The sequence below is a fragment of the Indicator indicator genome, chromosome 9 (genome assembly GCF_027791375.1).
Source record: "Indicator indicator isolate 239-I01 chromosome 9, UM_Iind_1.1, whole genome shotgun sequence".
Taxonomy (NCBI): Eukaryota; Metazoa; Chordata; class Aves; order Piciformes; family Indicatoridae; genus Indicator; species Indicator indicator.
Genome location: NC_072018.1, coordinates 4,347,099 through 4,368,409, shown reverse-complemented (window position 1 = coordinate 4,368,409; position 21,311 = coordinate 4,347,099). Strand labels below are relative to the sequence as shown.

General features: G+C 42.6%; 1 protein-coding gene across 1 annotated transcript in view; it reads left to right on the top strand.

Annotated features, from left to right (window-relative positions):
- The window catches only part of PCSK2 (proprotein convertase subtilisin/kexin type 2), a 114,775-nt gene that overhangs the window by 8,055 nt on the left and 85,409 nt on the right, over positions 1–21,311 (top strand). The window contains exon 2 of the mRNA XM_054383411.1: positions 16,578–16,682. Within this exon, the coding sequence (XP_054239386.1) occupies positions 16,578–16,682 (105 nt within the window). The remainder of the gene's footprint in view (positions 1–16,577; positions 16,683–21,311) is intronic.

Genomic DNA, 21,311 nt, shown 5'->3' with positions numbered 1-21,311 from the left:
CTCTCAGTTGGTGATTTTCTTCCTTCTGCCTAGGTGGCTTTCTTGCAGATGGTGTTCAAGATTTTCCTGGACTCTGCAACATAAAGATATATTAATTAACTGTATGTATTTGAAATTTGGGATCCAGATGCTGTGTGTGTGACCTTACTTGAAGCTTTCATTCATCTGGGATATGTTTTCAGTTGTCGAAATCAGTCTGAGGGTCATTTCTAGGAGGCAGTATGGCTGTGTGTTGCTGTTAACCTACACCAAAGTTGAATTTGTCCTCTGACCTAAGGCTGAAGAGCTGCACAGTGAAAGGATAACAGCTTCTGTAATAGTACCCTGTTTTGAAGACTTGGTTTTTGGTATCTGGCCAGGTGGATAGCTCCTCTTGTCATGCCTACAACTGGACCCAGATGGTTTAGATTACTGCCAATGAGGTAGAACATTTTGTTCCTAGCTTGGGAGTTCAAATCCAGATTAAAACTCCAGACCAAAATAAATTGTCAGTTCCCTCTCAGCTTGAAGTGCTTCCGCCTGAGGACCTGTTGGCATCCTTGGCATTTGTTTGGCAGGTGACAAAAATATAACACCCTGCCTATTCTCAGAAGTCTTAACTTTTACTGCTGTGATTGTACTGATGTGGGTAAAGTAGGAAAACAAACACAACAGCAGCACTATTACTATCGACGTAGGAGTAATCATTCCAAATCAGAGCAGTACTAGCAGAAATGTCATTCAAACTAGACCTTTTGCCAACAATGACAACTAAGCAGAGAGCATCAGACTTCCTGGAATAGTTGTACTGGTAATACTTTACAGTGTAGTTAAGTGTAAGTTTGCATGTGACCCTCTCCTTCATCCATCTATGGAATTATTCCAATTAAAATTGATCCACACAGCTCGAGTTTCAAATGCTTGTGATACAGTACTTACAAAGTGGTTGCTGAAATTTATTTGATGGTTTCATTTAGTAAGTATTGAGAAATGTCTGTGCTCATGGAAAATTCTTTGAGCTGGAAATGAAGCCAAACTGCTGAAATGACTGATAAATTCTGCCAGTTTTTATTAAAATATTAAACCTGGGAAACCTCCTTGTGCAGTTATAGAATCACAGAATGGTGGACTCCACTACCTCGCGGATGGAGACTCCAGGAGCTCTCTGGGCAGCCTGGTCCAGTGCTCTGTCACCATTGAAGAAGTTCTTCCTCATGTTTAGATGGAACTTCTTGTGTTCAAATTTGTGCCTATTACCCCTTGTCCTGTCACTGGGCACCACTGAAAAAAGCCTGGTCCCATCCTCCTGACACCCACCCTGTAAGTGTTTATAGGCATTTATGAGACCTCTCTCAGTCTTTTTGCTAGACTAAAAATATCCATTTCTCTCAGTCTTCCAGCATAAAAGAGATGTTCCACTCCTCTAATCATCTTTCCAGCCCTTTTCTGTACCCTTTCCAGCAAGCCCCTGTGCTTCTTGAGCCACAGAGCTGAGAACTGGACAGAGTGGCCTCACTGGGGCAGAGTAGAAGAGGAAGACAATGTCCTCAACATGCTGGCCACACTCTCCTTTGATGCACCCCACAATGCCAGTGACTTTCTTGGCCACAAGAGCACATTGCTGGCTCATGGTCATCTTATTGTCCAGCGGGACTCTCAGGTACTTTTCTCTAGAGCTGCTCTCTGACAGATCAGTCCCCAACCTGTACTGATACATACTGTGCAGTTCCAGTCTGTGGCATGGGGGGCTAGTTTCTGTGAGAGCTGGGTGACAAATTTAGTGCTGTGGTTAATGGATCTAAAATTTACCTTTGTTCTGTCATACTATCTTAGTCATCAGAAACCCTGTTCCCTTTTTCTTTCAGTTTCTTCAAATAATTAAATGGGTCAGGTCTCTACAGGGTGCTGGGTGCATGGCTGCTATAAATATTGCAGTGTGCAGCCCAGAACTTCCATCCATCACTGGCCTCTCATGGGAGGAAGCCAAACTGCTTGGCTATTTGTCAAAGACAGGATTTCTCTTAAGTAACCTGAAGCAATCTGGTGTGTTGCTCTTGTAAATCAAGGTGCACTCTACATTTAGCTCTCATAAATTCACTGAAAAACCTAACCCTGTGTGTCAGTGTGAAGATTTAATTTCAGCTCAGTGGTCCTGGGCTGCGCTTTGGGTCAGAGAACATAGAATCATAGGATCACAGAATGGTCCAGGCTGGAAGGGACTTCCAAAGGTCATCTAGTCCAACTTCTCCACAGGCAGTGGGGACATCCCCAATTAGATCAGGTTGCCCAGGGCTCTCACCTTGAATATCTCCAGGGAAAAGGGGCTTCAACCACCTCCCTGGGCAACTTGTTCCAGTGTTCCACCACCCTCATAGTGAAGAACCTATTACTAACATCCAGTCTAAATCTGCTCTTCTCTAGTTCGAAGCCATTGCCCCTCATTGTGTCACTGCAGGCCTTTGTAAACATGCCATCCCAGAGCTGAATTTGGTGTTATGTTGTGAGAAATTCTGCATGGCCACCACACAGCATCTCAAAATTCTAGCACGATAATGCTGGCTGTGTTCAGCAAGTAGTGTGAGCTTGGGCCTGGAAAAGAAAACTGTGAGCCAGCCCAGTCTTACCATTTATACACTGGGATTATAAACAAGTAAATTAGGTAGTGATAGCTCTAGGTTACTCTCTCAGAGAGAGAACTGGGACATAATGTTCTGTGTCGTGTATTACCTACCTTCTCAAACAAAACTTTTGTGTAGATGTTGCATTCTTAACTTCTTTGTCCACAGAGAGCAAATGGAAAGAGTGACCTCAGTGTTTACATCAAACCAGTTGACAAGTGTGTCCCACATACTCATGACTGAACTAGGTTATTTGCTTACCTGATGAGCAAAAGGGTAGTATGTCTGAGCTGCTTCCTTCTAGAGTGTAGAACCAAACTGAAAAGCTGAAACTGAACAAATACATGTTTAATTCATAGAGTCATAGAAGGGTAGGGGTTGGAAGGGACCTCTGGAGATCACTGAGTCCAACCTCCCTGCCAAAGCAGAATCACCCACAGCAGGTCACGCAGGAACACATCCAGATGCATTTTGAAAGTCTCTAGAGGAGACTCCACAACCTTTTTGGGCAGCCTGTTCCAATACTCTGTCCTTACCATAAAGAAGTTTTTCCTCATGTTGAGGTGGAACTTCCTTGAGGTGTTCCAGTGTGTACCCATTGCACCTCGTCCTATCAGACGAGACCATTGTAAAGAGCCTGGCATCTTCTTCTTGACACCTCCCCTTCAGATATTTATAAACATTAATAAGATCTCCTTTCAGTCTCCCCTTTTCCAGACTCAACAGCCCCAGGTCTGTCAGCCTTTCCTCATCAGAGAGCTGTTGCAGTCCCTTATCATCCTCGCGGCCATCCACTGGACATTCTGTAGGATATTGCTGTAGTACATTCTTGAATTGGGGAGCCCAGCACTGGGTGAATACTTCAGATGTTGTCTCACCAGGGCAGAGTAGAGGGGAAGAAGAACCTCCCTTGACCTGCTGGCTATGCTCTTCTTAATGCACCCCATGATACCATTGGCCTTCTTGGCCATCAGGGCACATTGGTATCCCATGGATAACTTATTATTCATCAGGACTCTAATGTCCTTCTCCATGGAGCTGCTTTTTTGCAGGTTAACCCCTAATCTGTACTGGTGCAGGTTAGTATTCCTTTCTAGAGAAAGTGGTACTGTTATTAGATAGGTATTGGATATCAAACTACAGCCAAAATGGTGAATCTCTTTTTGGTATGGGTAGTAAAAGAGGTGGGGTGGAGCTTCTCCTCTGCTGATGACAGACCAGTGAAACATAGGAGTGTGATTATGAAATCCTGAGATCTGCTCTCTGTGTGATCCATGTCCTTGTCACTTACTGTGCAACACTTGAATGCAGCAGAAGCTTTTTAGCTGCAGCCATGATGTAGTGAATTAGCTATAACCATGACTGCTGGATTGCCATTGGTCCCACAGGGACTTTCTGCTTCCTTATGCCAATTAATTTTATAACTGTTTAAACAGGATTTGACAATTTAGAAGTTACTCTGAACCAGCATAAAGTGGAAGTACAAATTTTGAATTTGAAGTAGTATAAAAAATCAGGACTAGAACACATTTGGAGAAATCAGTTTTTAACATTGATGAATGATGATTGTGGATCAGGACACCATCTGAATTTTGGCCTTTGTGGCATTTGTTTGTTACATTTTGCATTGCCATTTAAACCCCAAGATTTCACAGCAGAATGTATTCCTCTTAGCTGTAAAACCATTCAAATTCTTCTACAGTATAGGATAAAACTGAAGAGAACAGCAAGTGGGTTCTTCTTTCTGCTGGTGGGCATTAAAACACCCAATTTTGTTCTGTAAAACCCTTTTCTAACTGAATATATTTTATTCATGTTAAATATATTGTACCTTGTAGGGAAGCCAGTATTCCAGGCTCTAAAGCTGAAATGTGCTGGTGATTAATTAAAAAACATACATTTGCCATGCTTGCTTGAGGTAATAAAAGCAGGATAACGTATCAACACACACTGGATTGATCACAGTTTTGGCCTGCAATAAACTTCTGTCATTTATTAATTGGTAGTAGCAAGCAGTAACAAGACTTACTTCACAGCTGCTGGGAAGGTCAATGAGGTAGGTCCTGGCAGAGGGGGCATGAGGTGGTGGGGCTGTTTTCTTCCCTTTGTCATCATTATTTCTAACACTGAAGGAGATTTGGGTCATGCTCTTTTTTCCCCTCTAACAGGAGGCTCTTGAACCCTGAACAGTTAGTCTCTGCTGTGAAGTGACTATTGTGTGCTGGAGCTGAGAGGAGCTCTCTCCAGCTTGTGGTGGCATAAGTAATGGCAGAATTTGCCCTGACCTGGTCTTGTAGTACTGGGGATTAATGTCAATAACTTTCTCTTAGAGTCAAGCAACTTTACAAAAATAAACAGCAGTATCCCAGAATTTCTCTTGTCCTTGACTCCACTGAAAATGTTTTTCTTTAAGTTTCCTTGCCCTGCTCTTCTCAAGCATGCTGTCTTTAATTTAAAAATAAAAAAGGAAGCAGCAGCATGCCCTTTCCTCTGTTCTTCAGTGTCACAGTTTTGTTTCAGCTCTTCTCTCTCATAAAATGTATCTTTTTCTCCAGGAACTGTTTACTTCTCTGGGAAATGGAAGATTTGTTTAGTGTGGTCTAACAACAGAAATCCCCCTGTGAAGCACTTTCTGTAAATTTGCTACTGATTGTCAGTTTAGCATTTAAGATATGGAGAAAAAAAAAAACAGTAAAGGTTTTGAATAGATAGGGAGTTATAAATTCTGTTTAAGTGTTGGTAAGAGCTAGCATCCGTGCATTAGTGCAATTCACCTTTTCTGTGCTTTCTTGAGTAGCTCTTGTCAGTAACCAACTAATTTTGGTCTGAGCTGAGCACTGCTTCATTAGAGATTGAGTTCATGATGCTGCATTTAGGTGCTGCATTAGCTGAGCACCCATTTATGTCCTACACCCTTTGCAAGATGAATGTAGATTTAATAACAATGCTGAAGTTGTCTGCTGAAATGTCAGTATGTAGCTGTGTCTTTACCCCTCTCCATCCTTGAGATAGAAGTACCAGTAATTTGTGGTTGGGGCCCACTACATCTTAAGACTGGTTTAAAAATAGCAAACTTTATCTCCTGGCTTTTATCTCAGTGCTTTTAGAGCTGAATGTGACACCAAGTTCCTGTGTGACAATAGCAATCAACCTGTTTGGTTACGTGCTTGAAAGGAGAGATGAGTTGTAGATGAGGAGTGAGGCAAAGCAGCCTTTATTAGCAGTGTGAATTGCTGTCAGTGGTAGCAGTCCAGCTCAGTTATAAATATACCATGGTCACTTCAATTTGCAGCCTCTAACCCACTCAAGCTATTTCTTACAGTATGAGTTTTCCTTCACAAGGATGTACTGATATGAAGAAGAGACTTTCATCATGTGTTACTTAAGCATTTAAAAATATTTACCAAATATTTGTTGCTAAAGGGGTAGTTGATTGCATATATATATATATATATATATATATATATAGGTATATCCCTTAATATATGTGCAGCTATACCCCTTAATCACAGAATGCCAGGTTGGAAGGAACTGAAAGGATCATCTGGTCCAACCTTTCTAGGTAATAGTAAAGTTGAAATGAGATGGCGCAGCACTGAGTCTGAAAACTGTCCAGTATAGGGGAATCCACTGCTTCCCTTGGGAGATGATTCCAATGTCTAACTGTTCTCATGGTGAAAAATGTCCTTCTGGAGCCCAGTTAGAATCTCCCCAGGAGTGACTTGTACCTATCACCCTGTCTTTGCCGTGTGACCACTCGTAAGCAGAGTCTCCATCTTCCTGGTAGCCACTCGTAATGTACTGGTACATGGTAATAAGGTCTTCCCTATGCTTTCTCTTCTCAAGGGCAAGCAAACCCATTTCTCTCAGCCTTTCCTCGTATATCACAGAATCACAGAATGCCAGGTTGGAAGTGACCCCAAGGATCATCTGGTCCAACCATTCTAGGTAATGGTGGAGTTGAAATGAGCTGGCCCAGCACCCTGTCAAAATGACTCTTCAAACTGTCCGACGTGGAAGAGTCCACTGCTTTCCCTAGGAGATGATTCCATAGAGTCATATAATGGTCTGGGTCAGAAAGGACCTCCAAAGGTCATCCAGTCCAAGCCCTTCTGCAGTCAGTGCACTGTTTTGTACAGTGGCACTTGGCATGTCAGAGGTTTATGGCACAATGGATAGTACTGTGCAAACATCTGTTAAATGTCCAGAGAAGGGCCATGAGGATGATCAGAGGGCTGGAGCACCTCTCCTATGGGGGCAGGCTGAGAGAGTTGCAGTTGTCCAGTTTGGAGAAGAGAAGGCTTTGAGGAGACCGTATTGTGGCCTTCCAGTATCTGAAGGGGACCTAAAAGAAAGCTGGTTGAGGGAGTTTTTAGGGTGTCAGGTAGTGATAGGATTAAGGGGAATGGATCCAAGCTAGAGGAGGGGAGATTTAGATTAGATGTTAGGAAGAAGTTTTTCACCATAAGGGTAGTGAGACCCTGGAACAGGTTGCCCAGGAAGGTTGTGGAAGGCTGGATGTTTTTAAGGCCAGGCTGGATATGGCTCTGGGCAACCTGATCTAGTGGAAAGTGTCCCTGCCTGTGGCAGGGGGTTTGGAACTAGATTAACAGACATTGGGGTTACCTAGCATCTCAGAAGATAGAATCATAGAATTGTTTCAGTTGGAAAAGACCTCCAAGATCATTAAGTCCAACCATCAACCTAAGACCACCATGGCCATTAACCTGTATCGCACAGTGCCATGTCCACACGTTTCTTGAAGACCCCCAGGGCCAGTGACTCCACTCCCTCCCTGAGCAACCTATTTCAATTTCTGACCACTCGTTCAGGATATTTTAATACTCAACCAAGCCTCCCCTGGTACAATTCCAGGTAATTTCCTCTCATTCTGTTACCTGATACGAAGGAGAAGAGACTGACTCCCACCTCACTCCAATCTCCTTTCAGGGATTTGTAGAGAGCAATGAAGTCTCTCCTTAGCTGCTTCTTCTCTGGACTAAACAATCTGAGTTCCTTCAGCTGCTCCTCATGAGACTTGTTCTCGATGTTGTAACTCATGTCATGTCATTTTTAGTCCTGGTTCTGTCTTGCAGCGGAGTGCTACCGTGTGAAGCAACAACAGAGAAGGAAAAAGGCAAGTGGAATGGCCCTGGATAAAAAAATCTTGGCAAAAAGGTTATTTCAAGTGTAAAAACTTTTGCAGAATATTGTCACCTTGGGAGATGCTTTGAAAACACAGAAGAGCCTTTGAAGGAGTGGCAGGATACCCAGAGGAGCCCCAGTGCTCCAAGCACAAGATAAGCATATAGAGCAAAACTTTTTGCCTTTGATATAAAACGTAGAAGTGGTAAAGCCACTTTTGGGATGCTATCTGTTTTTTTTCTGCATTCTTAAAGCATTGACTGTCACAGGCTAAATGAACTACAGTTAATTCAATCAAGTACTGACTGGCATTCTTGCTGTGATATTATTTACATTGCACAGCTGAGGAGCCATTCCTTGAAGTCATTACTGACATGGGCAAGTTAGGAAAGTTGAGGCTATGAGCAAGTGCCCCTAGAAAATGTCTGGAGTCTAATTTAGGTTTTATTTTTCTGTTCTTCGTTTTGTTTTGTTTGTTTGTTGATTTGGTTATTCTTAACAGGATAAGTAAACTTCTCCCAAACTGTGGAAAAAAATTCATTTTGTGCCACTGAACCTGCTTGAAGAAAATTTCATTGATCCACCTTCTGTTGGAATTGTATTTGTTACTCTAAATAGTGTCTGTTTATCTGCTATGCGTGGTTGTTATGGAGCTGTGTAGCTGAGTGATTGGAGGGCCCTGTCTAGTTTTCCCAGCGGCCATTTGTTGCTGCTAAAAATGACAATGCAACTGTCAGATGGTCACAGTGACTTTTTTGTGGGTGCTGAGCTCTAGGATTCTTTCTGGTGCCCAGGACTTGACTTGAGCTGCTCTTCTTGCAGGATCCTCCACATCTGTGTGAGAGGATAAAATGGTGATTGCAAAGCCTTCACTTCAGGCTGTCAGCCAAACACTGACAATCTGGATTAACCCAGTGTGATCACACTGATACACCCAGACAGCCCAAATCGAGTGCTAGTGTATAAACATCAACGTTCTCATCTTCTTCAAATCTGGAAATCATCCTGCTTTCAACAGTGCATGTGGTAGACTCGATAATGGGCTCTATGGTTACTGAGGAGTAATAGATAAAACTCTCTAAAATGCACAGATCCGTTCAAATAAACTAGAAGAACTCCTTTAAAAGCCTCAAATGGCTTCTCCAATTCACTGAAAAAACTATCAGAACTATCAGCAAATCCACAGTCTTGTCACTGGTGACTTATAGGACTGTTACCTGCTTGCAGGATGAAGCCTTTCAGTGCAAACTCAACAGCAATATAAAAACAGTAAAACGTTAAACCTGTGTGATTCCTTCAATTGCAAATCAAATCCCAAATATTGCAAACTTGAAACCAAACAATGGAGCAGTGTTTTGTAAGCTATTGGAAGCACTGTGTGTGACAGTGGAAGAGCACAACTGATGAGAAAATGAGAACTAGATGTTGAACATCAGAACTAATCTGCCTGAATGTGGACAGCTGTGCTCCTTGTGGTTTCTGGAGTGCAAGAGGTGCTCCTGCCTCTCATCTCTGCTCATTTTAACATGGCCACCTAAAACCAGTCAGGTGAATCTTGCTCTGGAAGTGCTTCTTCATTTTTTGCCATGATTTTCATGAGGAGTTTAGATGAATTCCATGTGGGCAGAGTGGGCATGTGTTATAGCAGTTCACAACTGGTTCCATTTCTTCCACTACCTTGTATTTACTCAACCCCTCATGTCTAGCTGTTGGGAAGATTGTTTAACCTTGTGGTTGCTGCACACAAGTGGGACTTGACAAAAGACTTTGTTTTATCCTTTTGGATAAAATGAAATCCAAAGGCATATATTTTGCAAAGAATTTGGATGTCACATTTGACTTTGCATGGTTTCTAGAGGAAATTTCACTGTGATGGTGAGAGAATCTTTCAGAAACCATTGCAAACTACTTCTGCTGGCTTGAGAAAGAGCCTTTAGAACTTTCTAAATGAGGTTGCCGTGTTCTTACAGGATACCCAATATCCTAAATAACAGTGATGGATAAATTTGTTATCATGCATGTTACAGAATTCCTGTTGACTTCAGGATCTCTCAACCAAGTATTGGCAATCCTTTCTTATTGCCACCACCTGTTGCTGATGCCCTTCAGAGATGATTGGTTATGTATATGAAACAGCTGAAAACAATGAAAACTTAGGTCAGGCAGTCCAGAACTCTTTTGCAGGAGAAGTGTTATACTGTGTGTTAATCCCCTTGATTTCACAAGGTTCATTTTCTGCTGAGGTTTTAATGTGAGGTTCACATCTTGGGAGGATTGAAGCTTTGGCTATCAACTCCACCTGCAAGTCTCATCAAGAGAAGCAGATTAGGTTCTGGTGGAGGCAACTAAATAAGACACAGGTGCAATGAGAAAGAAGCCAGGAACACTGAGTCATAACACTCAGGCCTGAGCCTGGCTGTGCCAGTCTTCAGGGAGTGTTGGAGCTTGTGTGGATCTTTTTGCTGAGCCTTCAGAGTAATTATAGCGTGCTAATGAGAAAGTGTGAAATCCTTGCCCGGGGCCGTGGGGACGCAGCAGACTGGATTTCATGTGTGGTAAGGTCTGGCACAGCTTTAGATCTCTGTGCTATTTCACATTTCTCCACCAGTGTTTGAATTAATCCTTTCCTGTTGGTGCTTTGTTCTGTCATTTCCCTGCCGAGGGCTGCCTGTGTTTCTCGCTGCTTCTATTCTTTCGTGATCCTCGTCACTATAGTGAGTGAGTGCCTCTGACTTCAGATTTGGTTCCCATCTGCGTATTTAAAAGTAAAACGATTTCTAATGGTAATTGGGGTGAGGGAAAAATGAGAGAAAGAGAGTTTAAAAATTCATATTGAATATTTATAAGCATCCTCAGTGCCTTTGGTGAAACTGGGATGAAAAGGTTTCTAAAAGGTTTCTAATTTCTTCTGGGAGGCACTTTATTGTGCTTCAGCTACAATGGCAGCTGAAGGAGTGAGGCCTGTGGGGCCTGTGAAGGCTCAAAATACATTTACTGGTGCCAGGTTTAGGTTGTGTTTTCTGTTGGTGTAATTACTGCGCAGTAATGGGATGAAGGAGCTCACCTGGGCAGATTTTTGGCTCCTTTTAAAGTCAGGAGCTGTGCTTGGGCATTGTGAGGGAGAGATGCTTACTTTTTAAAAAAACAAAGCAGACCCAACAAAAAACTGCAACTTCGTAATGATTTTTTTTTTTTTTAATAGTTTAAGGAATGGGTATATATTTTTCTTTCAGGTTTCTGTAACAGCAGTGTTTATATGAACCCTCTCATTGAATACCCATCTCTGGAGGTGTTTCAAAGAGGGCAGAGATGTGATGCTGAGGGACATGGTTTAGCACCAGACTTGGTAGAGTTAGAGAATGGTTGAACTCCATGATCTTAAAAGTGTTTTCCAACTGAAGTGATTCTATGACAGTTTTACAAAGGCAGGCAAGGAGCCCTGAGGATGGTCTTTGTCACCCTGTCTGGATGAGTGTTTTCTGTCAAGCTTATTCTTTGACACATCCATTTACTTGGACTTTGTTGACAAAGAAAGCAACCCTGGGGTAACTTGTAATAAATCACCCTTCGCTTGGATTTATAAATGGTTTTGCTCAAAAGTAAGTTGCTGTCAACTATTGTCTCCATTGGTAACTTAGGAGGGGAACCTTAATAGGTTCAAGTGATTTGGTTTTGGAATGTTACAGTATCAGGAAGAAATCACTGGAAATGATGCACAGAAGCTATCAGTGTACTGTAGGGATGCCACCTTAGGTGATACAGTACGGAAGGCTTGCATAGGAAGACTGGGTAGAGATCAGTCCCGTTCAAATAGAAGGAAACCTTTCCATCTATTCTTAAGCTTCACATTCTTGTGTGATGGATGTAGTTAGAGCCCTCAAGCAAACCAGTGAAATTTCATGTTAAAGATAAATCCATAAAATTTAATGTGAACAATAAGCCTGAGAACTGAAATTCCTCTTTGTTTTTGCATTGTCTGTGTCACCCCTTAAAACTAGTGACAGGTTGTGAATGCTGGACTTCTCACTGAGAGCTAGGTAATGCACTCATGCACTGGTAGCTTTATTGAACATATGTTTTAAACAAATTTTTTTTTTTTTGGTATTTGTTTCAGCTTTATAGTACCATGGCTACAGACAACCCCTCTGGTCAGATGCTGCTGATGTTTTATAGTTGTATTCTGTGTTAGCTCTGATCAAGGTGGCCCCAGTGCTGCTATTTTAGAGTGAGGAACAGAATCTGAATTTAGTCTTTTCTTTAAACCCCTGCACCACTTGACAGCTGATGTTCATGTCTTTTTCATTTAGACAGGCGAAACTACATCTTGGTGCCACTGCACATGCTGTCCAAGGTGAGACAACAAAAAAAGAGCAGTTTTATTTCCTCTATCAAGTAGACAAACTGGGATGTGAGCCATCAGCTCCGAGGGAGCTGTGTGTGCTGCCCTCTCCTAGATCAGGTGCCCACGGGGAGCAGGCTCACTTATGTCTGATTTTTTCTTCTTGGAGCAGATCAGTAGTTGAGGGCTCAGAAGTGGACCACGTCTCTCTCTTTAATTTTTTTTATTTTCTCCCATCTTCCTTCTCCCTTTCAGTATTGAGGAATGACTGTCTAGAAGTGGACTTTAGGAAGAAGTTCTTCAGTGTGAGGGTAGTGAGACTCTGGAGTAGGTTGCCCAGGGAGGTTGTGAATGCCTCTTCCCTGGGGGTGCCCAAGGCCAGGTTGGAAGAGGCCTTGAGCATCCAAGTTTAGTTGAGAGGCATCCCTGCCCACCTATGGCAAGGAGGTTGGAGTAGATGAGCTCTAAGGTACTTTCCAACCTTTTTATGATTCTGTGGTCGGAAGGGAGAACTGTAGATGCCTATTTACAGCCTTTCTTCTTGGGAGTGGCACGTAGGGCAGTACAGGGTGAATTTCTTGTTCTTTTTTTCTTGCTGTGGAAAGGTTTTCAGATGTAAGGAGGAGAGTATAGAAAGGCTAGAAATCGTGAATTTAATGTACTTATTTTTACTTCAATAATAATTACACCGTAGTAGAGCAGTAGTCTGAGAACAGCCAAGATACCTTAGAGCTGGAGGTATCAGTGCTAAAGACTGCATGATATGAAGCATTTCCTGCTTCCTTCTACAGCAACTGGTACATCTTATCCTTGTCTTTCTAGATCATAGAATCATAGAATTGTTTGGTTTGGAGGGACCTTAAAGATCTTTTAGCTCAACCACTCCTGCCATGGGCAGGGACACAACCTACTAGACCAGGCTGCTCAGGGTCCTGTCCAGCCTGGCACTGAACACCTCCAGGGAGGGAGCATCCACAACCTCCTTGGGCAACCTGTTTCAGTGTCTCACCACCCTTACTGGAAAGAATTTCTTCCTATTATCCAGTCTAAATCTCCCCTCTTCCAGCTTAAAGCCATTGCCCCTCATCCTATCACTTGTAAAAATGTGTTACATGTTTCCAGATATCTTCAAATTTGACGAGACTCTTCCTTAATGGAAGAACATCAAGATCAATATTTGACTTGTAACTTTTTTTGTAGGCCCCCTTCAGGTGTTGGAAGGCTGCTCTAAGATCTCCCTGGAGCCTTCTCTTCTCCGAGCTGAACAGCCCTAATTCTCTCAGCCTGTCCTCATAGGGGGAAGGTGCTCTAGCCCTCTGATCATCTTCATGACCCTTCTATGGACCCACTCCAACAGTTAAAGAGGTTTTCTTTCCTCCATTTAGTTGAACACTGAATTTTTACAAGTTGTGTTCTGGTCCACATCCTTTTCAGGAAGGAGCTTAAGCAGGATTTCAACTTTGCCTTAGCTTTTTAATAACCACAAGGAGGCTGCAAATCTGAAGAAAAGGAGTAGCCAAGTGGAAATTTAAGGTTTTGCTCTACTTGCTGTGTTCTATTTGTGATTCTAGTTTGGTTTCTATGTATTTTTCCTCCATTAATTTTATACAAATACTGCAAGTAACAAAGTGCCTACAATTCCTGAGATTCTCAGAGTCCTACTTTGTGTTGGACCATATTCATACATGAAGGCAATAGCAAACCCTTTTCTAAGTAAGTAATCCCTTTCACTTGACTATGCAGGTGCTTGCCAGTAATCAGCTATCTTGCATAACTGCTGATTTTTCTCGGAGGGCAGGAAACTTTGCTTCCATCTTACAGAAAGACACTGAGCCACCAGGTTCAGGGCTTTATTCCTCCCTGTCATGTGCAGAGCCTGCTACCGAAACAGGAATTCTACTCCAATGTGATCCCATGTTTACAATGAGAATATTACAGAGTAGCTGCTGCTGCTGACAGTTTGGCATGCACTGTTTGTTTTGCAGTTTGCTCTTTTCTCCAGCTCCACATCAGAGGAGACCTCCTGGAGAAGCTGGTGTCTGACTTTCTCCTGTGTGTGCTTTCATCAGTTTTGAGGATTTACTGTAGAGTTTAGATTCTTCCTGCAAATTGCTTGATTTCTGCTATTAGTTATTCACCATCCATGGTGTTTGTTCATCTCATATTCTACATATTGGCTCGTTTAGCTGCCTTGCTCTCTGTCCCCCTCAGTTTCTTTGAAAGAGTATGAAAACCATGCAAGCTGTAAACCATGAGTTCCTCAAAGATTAGTGGGATCTCTGTGGAAAGAGGGGAATAGTCTAAGACAAACTTGGTCATGATTTTGGCTATAAATCCAATGGTGGTTTTTTTGTTTGGGTTTTTTTGCTAACTGTAATTACTTGTGGTCAGACTTCAATACACCAGCTTTAAAAGTTTACTAAATGCTATATTGCTTCATTCTGAGTTGCACTAGAAACTAACCCTACACAGACAACAAACAGTGAGCATTCGTAGATTCATAGAGTGGCCTGGATTGGAAGGGACTTTAAAAATCATCCAGGTCTGGCCCTCCTGGCATTGGTAGGTACACCTTCCACTAGACCAGGTTGCTCAGGGCCTTGTCGAGCCTGGCTTTGAACATCTTCAGGGAGGGGACATCCACAACCTCCCTGGGCGACCTTTTCCAGTGTTGTCCCACCCTCATCGTAAAGAATTTCTTCCTAATCTCCAGTGTACGTCTGCCCTGCTCTAGGTTAAATCCATTCCCTCACATCCTATCACTACAAGCCCTTGTAAAAATGTGTTGTATATGTAAAAATGCATTATGTATTTCCAGATATCTTCAAAGGTGCTGAGAATCTCCCTTGATGGAAGAACATCAAGCTCAATATTTGACTAGAATTACTTTTCAATGGTTGATGCTGAGATAAGAGAAGGGAAACAGCCTGATTTCACGGAGAGAATTAGAGGGGTAATTGAACCACAGAGCTTGTGATGGATGGTAATGGTCAGCACAGTGAGATGGATTTCAAGCTTCAGCTGATCTGGCTGTTTAGATTATTTTTTTGCCTGCATGTTTCGAGGCATAGAGTCATGTAAGTGATATTAGGAAGGGTTGTTCCCTGGACAGTCAGATGTACTGCCAGACTGTGGATTCTGGAAGTACCTGATTACCCAGTTTCTAAGGATGTCAGGTGTAGGCTGCTTTTTAAAAAAATAACCTGGAATTTGAACCTGAAGAGTTGTGGCTCGGAGGATGCATTCTGTGATTCTGTGGTAGCAAGCGCAGGAGACTCTAGTGGTCTCTGCCTTGAACTTTCATAGCCTCATTTTTCACATACATGGAGCTGGTGCAAACCATTCTGGTTGTTTGCCTAGAAGAGCTCTTCAGTTAGTCCAGCAAATCAGCTCCAAGAAACTATAATAATTTTGAGGAAACCTTCTTAACCTGGTATATAAACTCTTTCATGGCCATTCTGGAATATTTCTTTTATGCAGTTAGTTTACATGCAGCATAACCCAACCTCTGAAGTTGAAGCGTTCACAACATTAACATGTAAATTCTCAACAAGAGTCCATTTTCCTTCCAACTTTTACAAAGAGAAGCTTAGTTTAAAAATACAGCTACTTGCTTAGACTTCAGTGTTCAATGAGAGTCTCCCTATTGAGTTGGAATGAGGAAAAAGTTGTAGAATGAGAAGCATATGTAACTTTTTATTGGACTGTTGGAAGTGGGACGCTGTTCTCCTAACACCATGTCTTTTAGTCTTCTCAAAGCTAAATGTCAACTAGCCTTCCAGTCACTCTCTGCCAATACTGCCAAGAGAAGTGCATTTAGTAACAGACATACATCTTCCTTCCCTGGCATCTGCCTCAGGTGGGGCTGGAAAGCCCTTGGGAGATTTTTTGCTTGCTGCCTAAATGTCTTTAGACAGTAGAGCTGTACAAGACTGTTCCTACCCAGACACTGTAAGCTGTCTGTTCCCTTAATATCTTTTGTAAATCCCATTTCCTGGTGTTTAGAACAAATTCCAAATGTATTTTTCTGAAAGTGGAAATCACTCTGCTTTCTGCCTTACTGCTCATGGCCATCAGTTCAGGTGTGTTATATTGGCACAGAGAAGCATTTGTGTAATGCCTTATTGCTGGAGGATGGCTTGTGGTTGTTTGAAATGATTTGCAGCTCACTTTGTTCTTTTGTACTGCCTTTTTCCAGGAAATAGGTAATAATCTTGATTTCATTGGGGAAACCCTTCAGAAATATTGGCACTTTTGGCCTTAAAGATAAGGTGAAAGTAATACCAAATGTATAGAAGTGAAGTTACTTGTGCTGCTGGGCACACATCAAAAGTAACTTAGAAGTGACATTCTCAAGAGGGATTTGGCCCCTTTGGTGTAGCTTTTCACAAGTCTTGTAGATCCCTGAGTTACTTCACAGGTAAGAGTTTTCTATGTCATCCTTATTAGTAGCCTACAGCTCCATGATGGCTTTTTTATTTCTTTCTCTTCCTCAGCTCCCGTTTTTAGACAGTGGATACTTCTTCTATCACAATGGCATTGCCAAGGCCAGGAGAAGACGCAGTCTTCAACACAAGATTCATCTGGAAAAGGATTCCAGGGTAAGTGTTTCATTTTGTATGTGCCTCTATCACATGTTCTTTTTGTAAAACAGAATGTGTTTTTTTTTTTTTTTATGAGGCCAAGGTGATGCTCAGATCTGTTGTTATGGTTACATTTATTTCTTCCATGCTTGTTTCAAGCTTGTTGGTTACTTGTATGCACATCCCGGGTACACCCCACAGTCACATCCCCCCCTGACATGCATCCTGCTAGTCTGTGGGTAATCCAGCCCAGAAGACCTTGTGGTGTGAATAGTGCCATTTTTTTTCTGCTGTCACACTGGGACTTTTTCTGAGGGAATTGTGTAATCCCCAGGTGCTAAGAGAATAGATGCTGTCAAACTTTAGTATTTCTTCCTTGCAGCCTGCAAGAGTGGCTGGAAAGCTGCCTAGCAGAGGAAGACCTGGGGGCGTTGATTGATAGCCAGCTGAACGTGAACCAGCGTGTCCCCAGGTGGCCAAGAAGGCCTGTAGCAGGAACAGTGTGGCCAGCAGGACCAGGGCAGTGATTGTGCCCCTGTACTCAGCACTGGTGAAGGCACACCTTGAGTCCTGCATTCAGTTTTGAGGCCCTTACTATAAGAAAGGTATTGAGGTGCTGGAGTGGGTCCAGCGAAGGGCCACAAAGACAGTGAAGGGTCTGGAGAACAGGTCTGGTGAGGAATGGCTGAGGGAACTGGAATGGTTTAGTTTGGAGAAGAGAAGGCTGAGGGGAGACCTTCTCACCCTTTACAACACCCCTGAAAGGAGGCTATTGTGAGATACGTGTTGGGTCTCTTCTCCCTCGTAACAAGTGATAAGGGTAAGCGGCCTCAAGTCGCACCAGAGGAGGTTGAAGCTGGCTGTTAGAAGAAACTTCTTGACTGGAAGGGTTCTCAAAAACTTGAACAGGTTCCCCAGGGAGATGGTTTAATCCCCATCTCTGGAGGTGTTTCAAATGTGCAGGGAGTTGGTTCTGAAAGGCATGGTTTAGCAGCAGACTCAGTAGAGTTAGAAAATAGTTGGACTCTATCTCAAAGGCCTTTTTCAAATGATTCTATGATTCTATAATCTTGTGCTTGTTTTTCAGAAGCACAAACCCCTGAAAAAGGGGGGAAAGGCTTCTTTTGCAGAAGGCTTTGTCTTTTATTTCCTTCTGAGTCCTTACACCAGTGTAATAGTGGGTAGGAGTGAGACCAGGTAGCACAAAGTGTGTTTAAAGCTCAAAGAAAGCGGATAGATGAGGAATGATATGACAGCAAATAGATTATTTTTTAATCCTTCACTAGAATTTAAGCTCTCCACACTAGCAGAGAAGAGAGGGGAGCAATTTTGTTCTAGAGGGAATTTTATTGCCGAATATTATGTGGTATTGGAACACCTATGGAAAAGTGAGGAGGAAGAGAAGAAAAATAGGTTAACTAAAATCATAATTGTGGTTGTGACACCAGAGTAAGCAAGGTCTGATGAATTCCCAGTTGTAATTTCCCTACTCTGCAGAAGCTCAGGTGGTTCTAGGTGCAGGTCCAACCGGGATGCACATGACTGGTTACTGCTGTGGCTGGGAGCCACGTGAATGAACAACACAGGTTCTAGGTGCTGCCTGCCTCCATCACTTCATCCTGAGATGAGAGCAGGTTTCCTGAGCCTGCTGCTGGTCTTCCTTCTCCTCCCCCCTCTAAAGCTGGTACCAAGCACAGGTTGGGGGCTGTAAGAAAGAGACCCATTCAGCCTGCCTTGGATAGAAAGTCTCAGATTTCCCTTGTCTGGTTACCAAGCAAGCAAGGATCAGAAAGCAAATCACTGTTAAATTATTTACAATTAATGGATAGTAAGCAAATGTCCTGATAGAAGTGTCCTTCATTCCCCTGAACCACCCAATCCAGTTAAAAGCTGTTTCAAAACAAGTATGTTGCAAACTAGTTACTGCCTACAGTCATTCTGCAAGTGACTCTGTACTGGAAATCCATTTCTGTAAGCCTCTGAAAATTGTGCCAATATCAATGACATTTGTAGAAATCCCCCAGTTCTCATCACAGCCTTGTATTACATGGTTGATCAATCCCATACTAATTCCAGCCTGACTCTTGCACAGACTACCTCTAGACTGTCTGCAGTGCTATTAAGAACAGCTGAAATGAGTCTGTCTTTTTATTCAGAAATGTTCTCTTTTGCAGTCATCTGATCTTTGTGGTCCCCAGACTCTTAGCTGTCTTCTGTCACGTGCAGTGAAATCACATTTTTGCTGTTCATCTCCCGTTCTTCCTGGTGCTGCATACCAATGGCAGGGTCTCCTTCCCTCCCTCCTTTGACCTCAGGGAATAAACCCCTGTGTCTGAGTAACTAAGAATATCACCCATGTGAGGGAAAGGATGATCTTAGGTGTATTCTGGGGGATGGAAGAAACTTTTCATTTCCACATGTAACATGAGGCAGCAATCCAGCTGGACAAGGTCAATCCAGCATGACCATGTAACAAATCATTGAATTGTTTTGGTTGGAGAAGATCCTTTAAGATTATTGAGTGCAGCCATTATCTAACTCTACCAAACCAGCATATCCTTGTGAGGTCAGTAATAAACCTGGATGTGAATTTTCCAGCATGGTTGAAAAAGAAAGGAGCTAAATGGGGTAAAAAGAAGTGAGGAGAGTATGAGTGATGTGGAGATCAAAGAACCATGAGGATAAAGAAGTTTTTTAGTGATGGTGTGAAACACTTGACACAGGTTTCCCAGAGAGGTGGTAGATGCTCCATCCCTGGAAACATTCCGGGTCAGATTGGATGTGGCTCTGAGCAGCCTGATGCTAGATGATCTTTAAAGGCCTCTTCCAACCCAACCCATTCTATGATTCTGTGATTCTTTGACCTTCTCATCTTGTCCTCCTACTTAGCCTGTCCTGTTGGATGGCCCTTAAGCTCTTAGGATCCCATGTGTGTCAGTCGCAGTTTGAGAGCAATTGAAATCATTACTCTTATTTATTTTCTTTCTTTTTTATGTGGAGTTTGGAGAAGTCATTAAAATTCTTGTCATACTTGTGTATAAGGGGAAACATGAGTTCTGTTGACACTACTTAATTTCAGACTCCAAAAATAATTTCCCAATTTAATGGCAGCTTTCTAAACCATTTACATTCAATCTTACTTCACAACAAATGTCAGCACTGCCATGGTTAATATGTGAAAGCATGAAGCCAAGAATAAAATGTTTCTGTTGTCAGGCTTGCCAGGAAGCAAATTTCCACCACAAGGCCTTAGAAATCTCCCAGGAACCATTATGGTAAATGCTGCAGCTTCTTAGCCATACCCAAATATTGTGAGAAAGAGGGCTGCAGTTATTCTCTATACTTTTAAGGAGATTACAATTCCTAGCTAATTTTAAATATTAGTTGGAAAACAGCACAGATGTTCACTCAATTAATTAATGTTCTTTAATCAAGTAAGTCCCTTGGGAAACCATGTCAGTATTTTTGAGAGTCTGGAGAGCTAGAACACTATGCAAACAGGTTACTGCATCGATTTCCGTGCTCTGCATGGCTTTTAAAATGCTTGGGAAATCTTTGTCGTGTAAAATTTACTGTATGTGTTCACCAAAATAACTTGGAGAGAAGCTAAACGTATGCAGCAGTTGTGTGATGGACATGATCACTGTGGAAGGGGTGAGAATGGGATGTTATTAAGATGCCTTCCTAGAGACTCAGCAAGAACTGCTTCTTTCTTCTGAAGAACAGCCTCAGACATGATGGATTTGTCGTTATTTAATATATTAGTGTTGCTGAAGCCTAAAGCAGTGCTGGCAGCAGGTGAAGGCATGTGGAATAGTGACATATAGAGAGTGCTATTCAACTGTGAAGAAAGAAAATAGGTGTGCATGAGGCACGGTGGTATTTGCTGTCAGTAGAGTCCTCTCAGGAGTCCTCACTGTCAGGATGGCAAATGATAGAATCATAGAATTGTTTTGGTTGGAAAAGAACTCTAAGGTCATTGAGTCCAATTGTCAACCTAAGACCACCATGGCCATTAAACCGTGTCCCAAAGTGCCATGTGTGTGCATTTCTTGAATAACTCCAGGGATGGGGACTACACCACCTCCCTGGGCAGCCTGTTCCAGTGCCTGACCACTCTTTCAGGAAAGAAATTTTTCATAATATCTCAACTTAAACCTTCCCTGGCACAGTTTCATACCATTTCATCTCATTCTATCACCTGATACAAGGGGGAGAAGACCAACTCCCATCTCACTCCAACCTCCTTTCAGGGAGTTGGAAGGTCTCCTCTCAGCTTCCTTTTCTCCAAACTAAACAACCCCAGTTCCTTTAGCCACTCCTCGTAAGACTTGCTCTCCAGCCTCTTCACCAGCTTGGTTGCCCTTCTCTGGACATGCTCCAGCACTTCAATGTCTTTTTGTAGTGAGGGGCCCAAAACTGAATACATTGTTCAAGGTGCAGCCTCACCCATGGGCACAATCATATACAGGGGTATAATCACCTCCCTGGTCCTGCTGCCCACACTATTCCTGATGCAGGCCAGGATACTGTTGGCCTTTTTGGCCACCTGTGCACACTGCTGGCTCATCTTCAGGCAGCTGTCACCCATCATCCTTTTTTTGCTGGGTGGTTTCCAGCCTCTCTGCCTGAAGCGTGTAGCCTTGC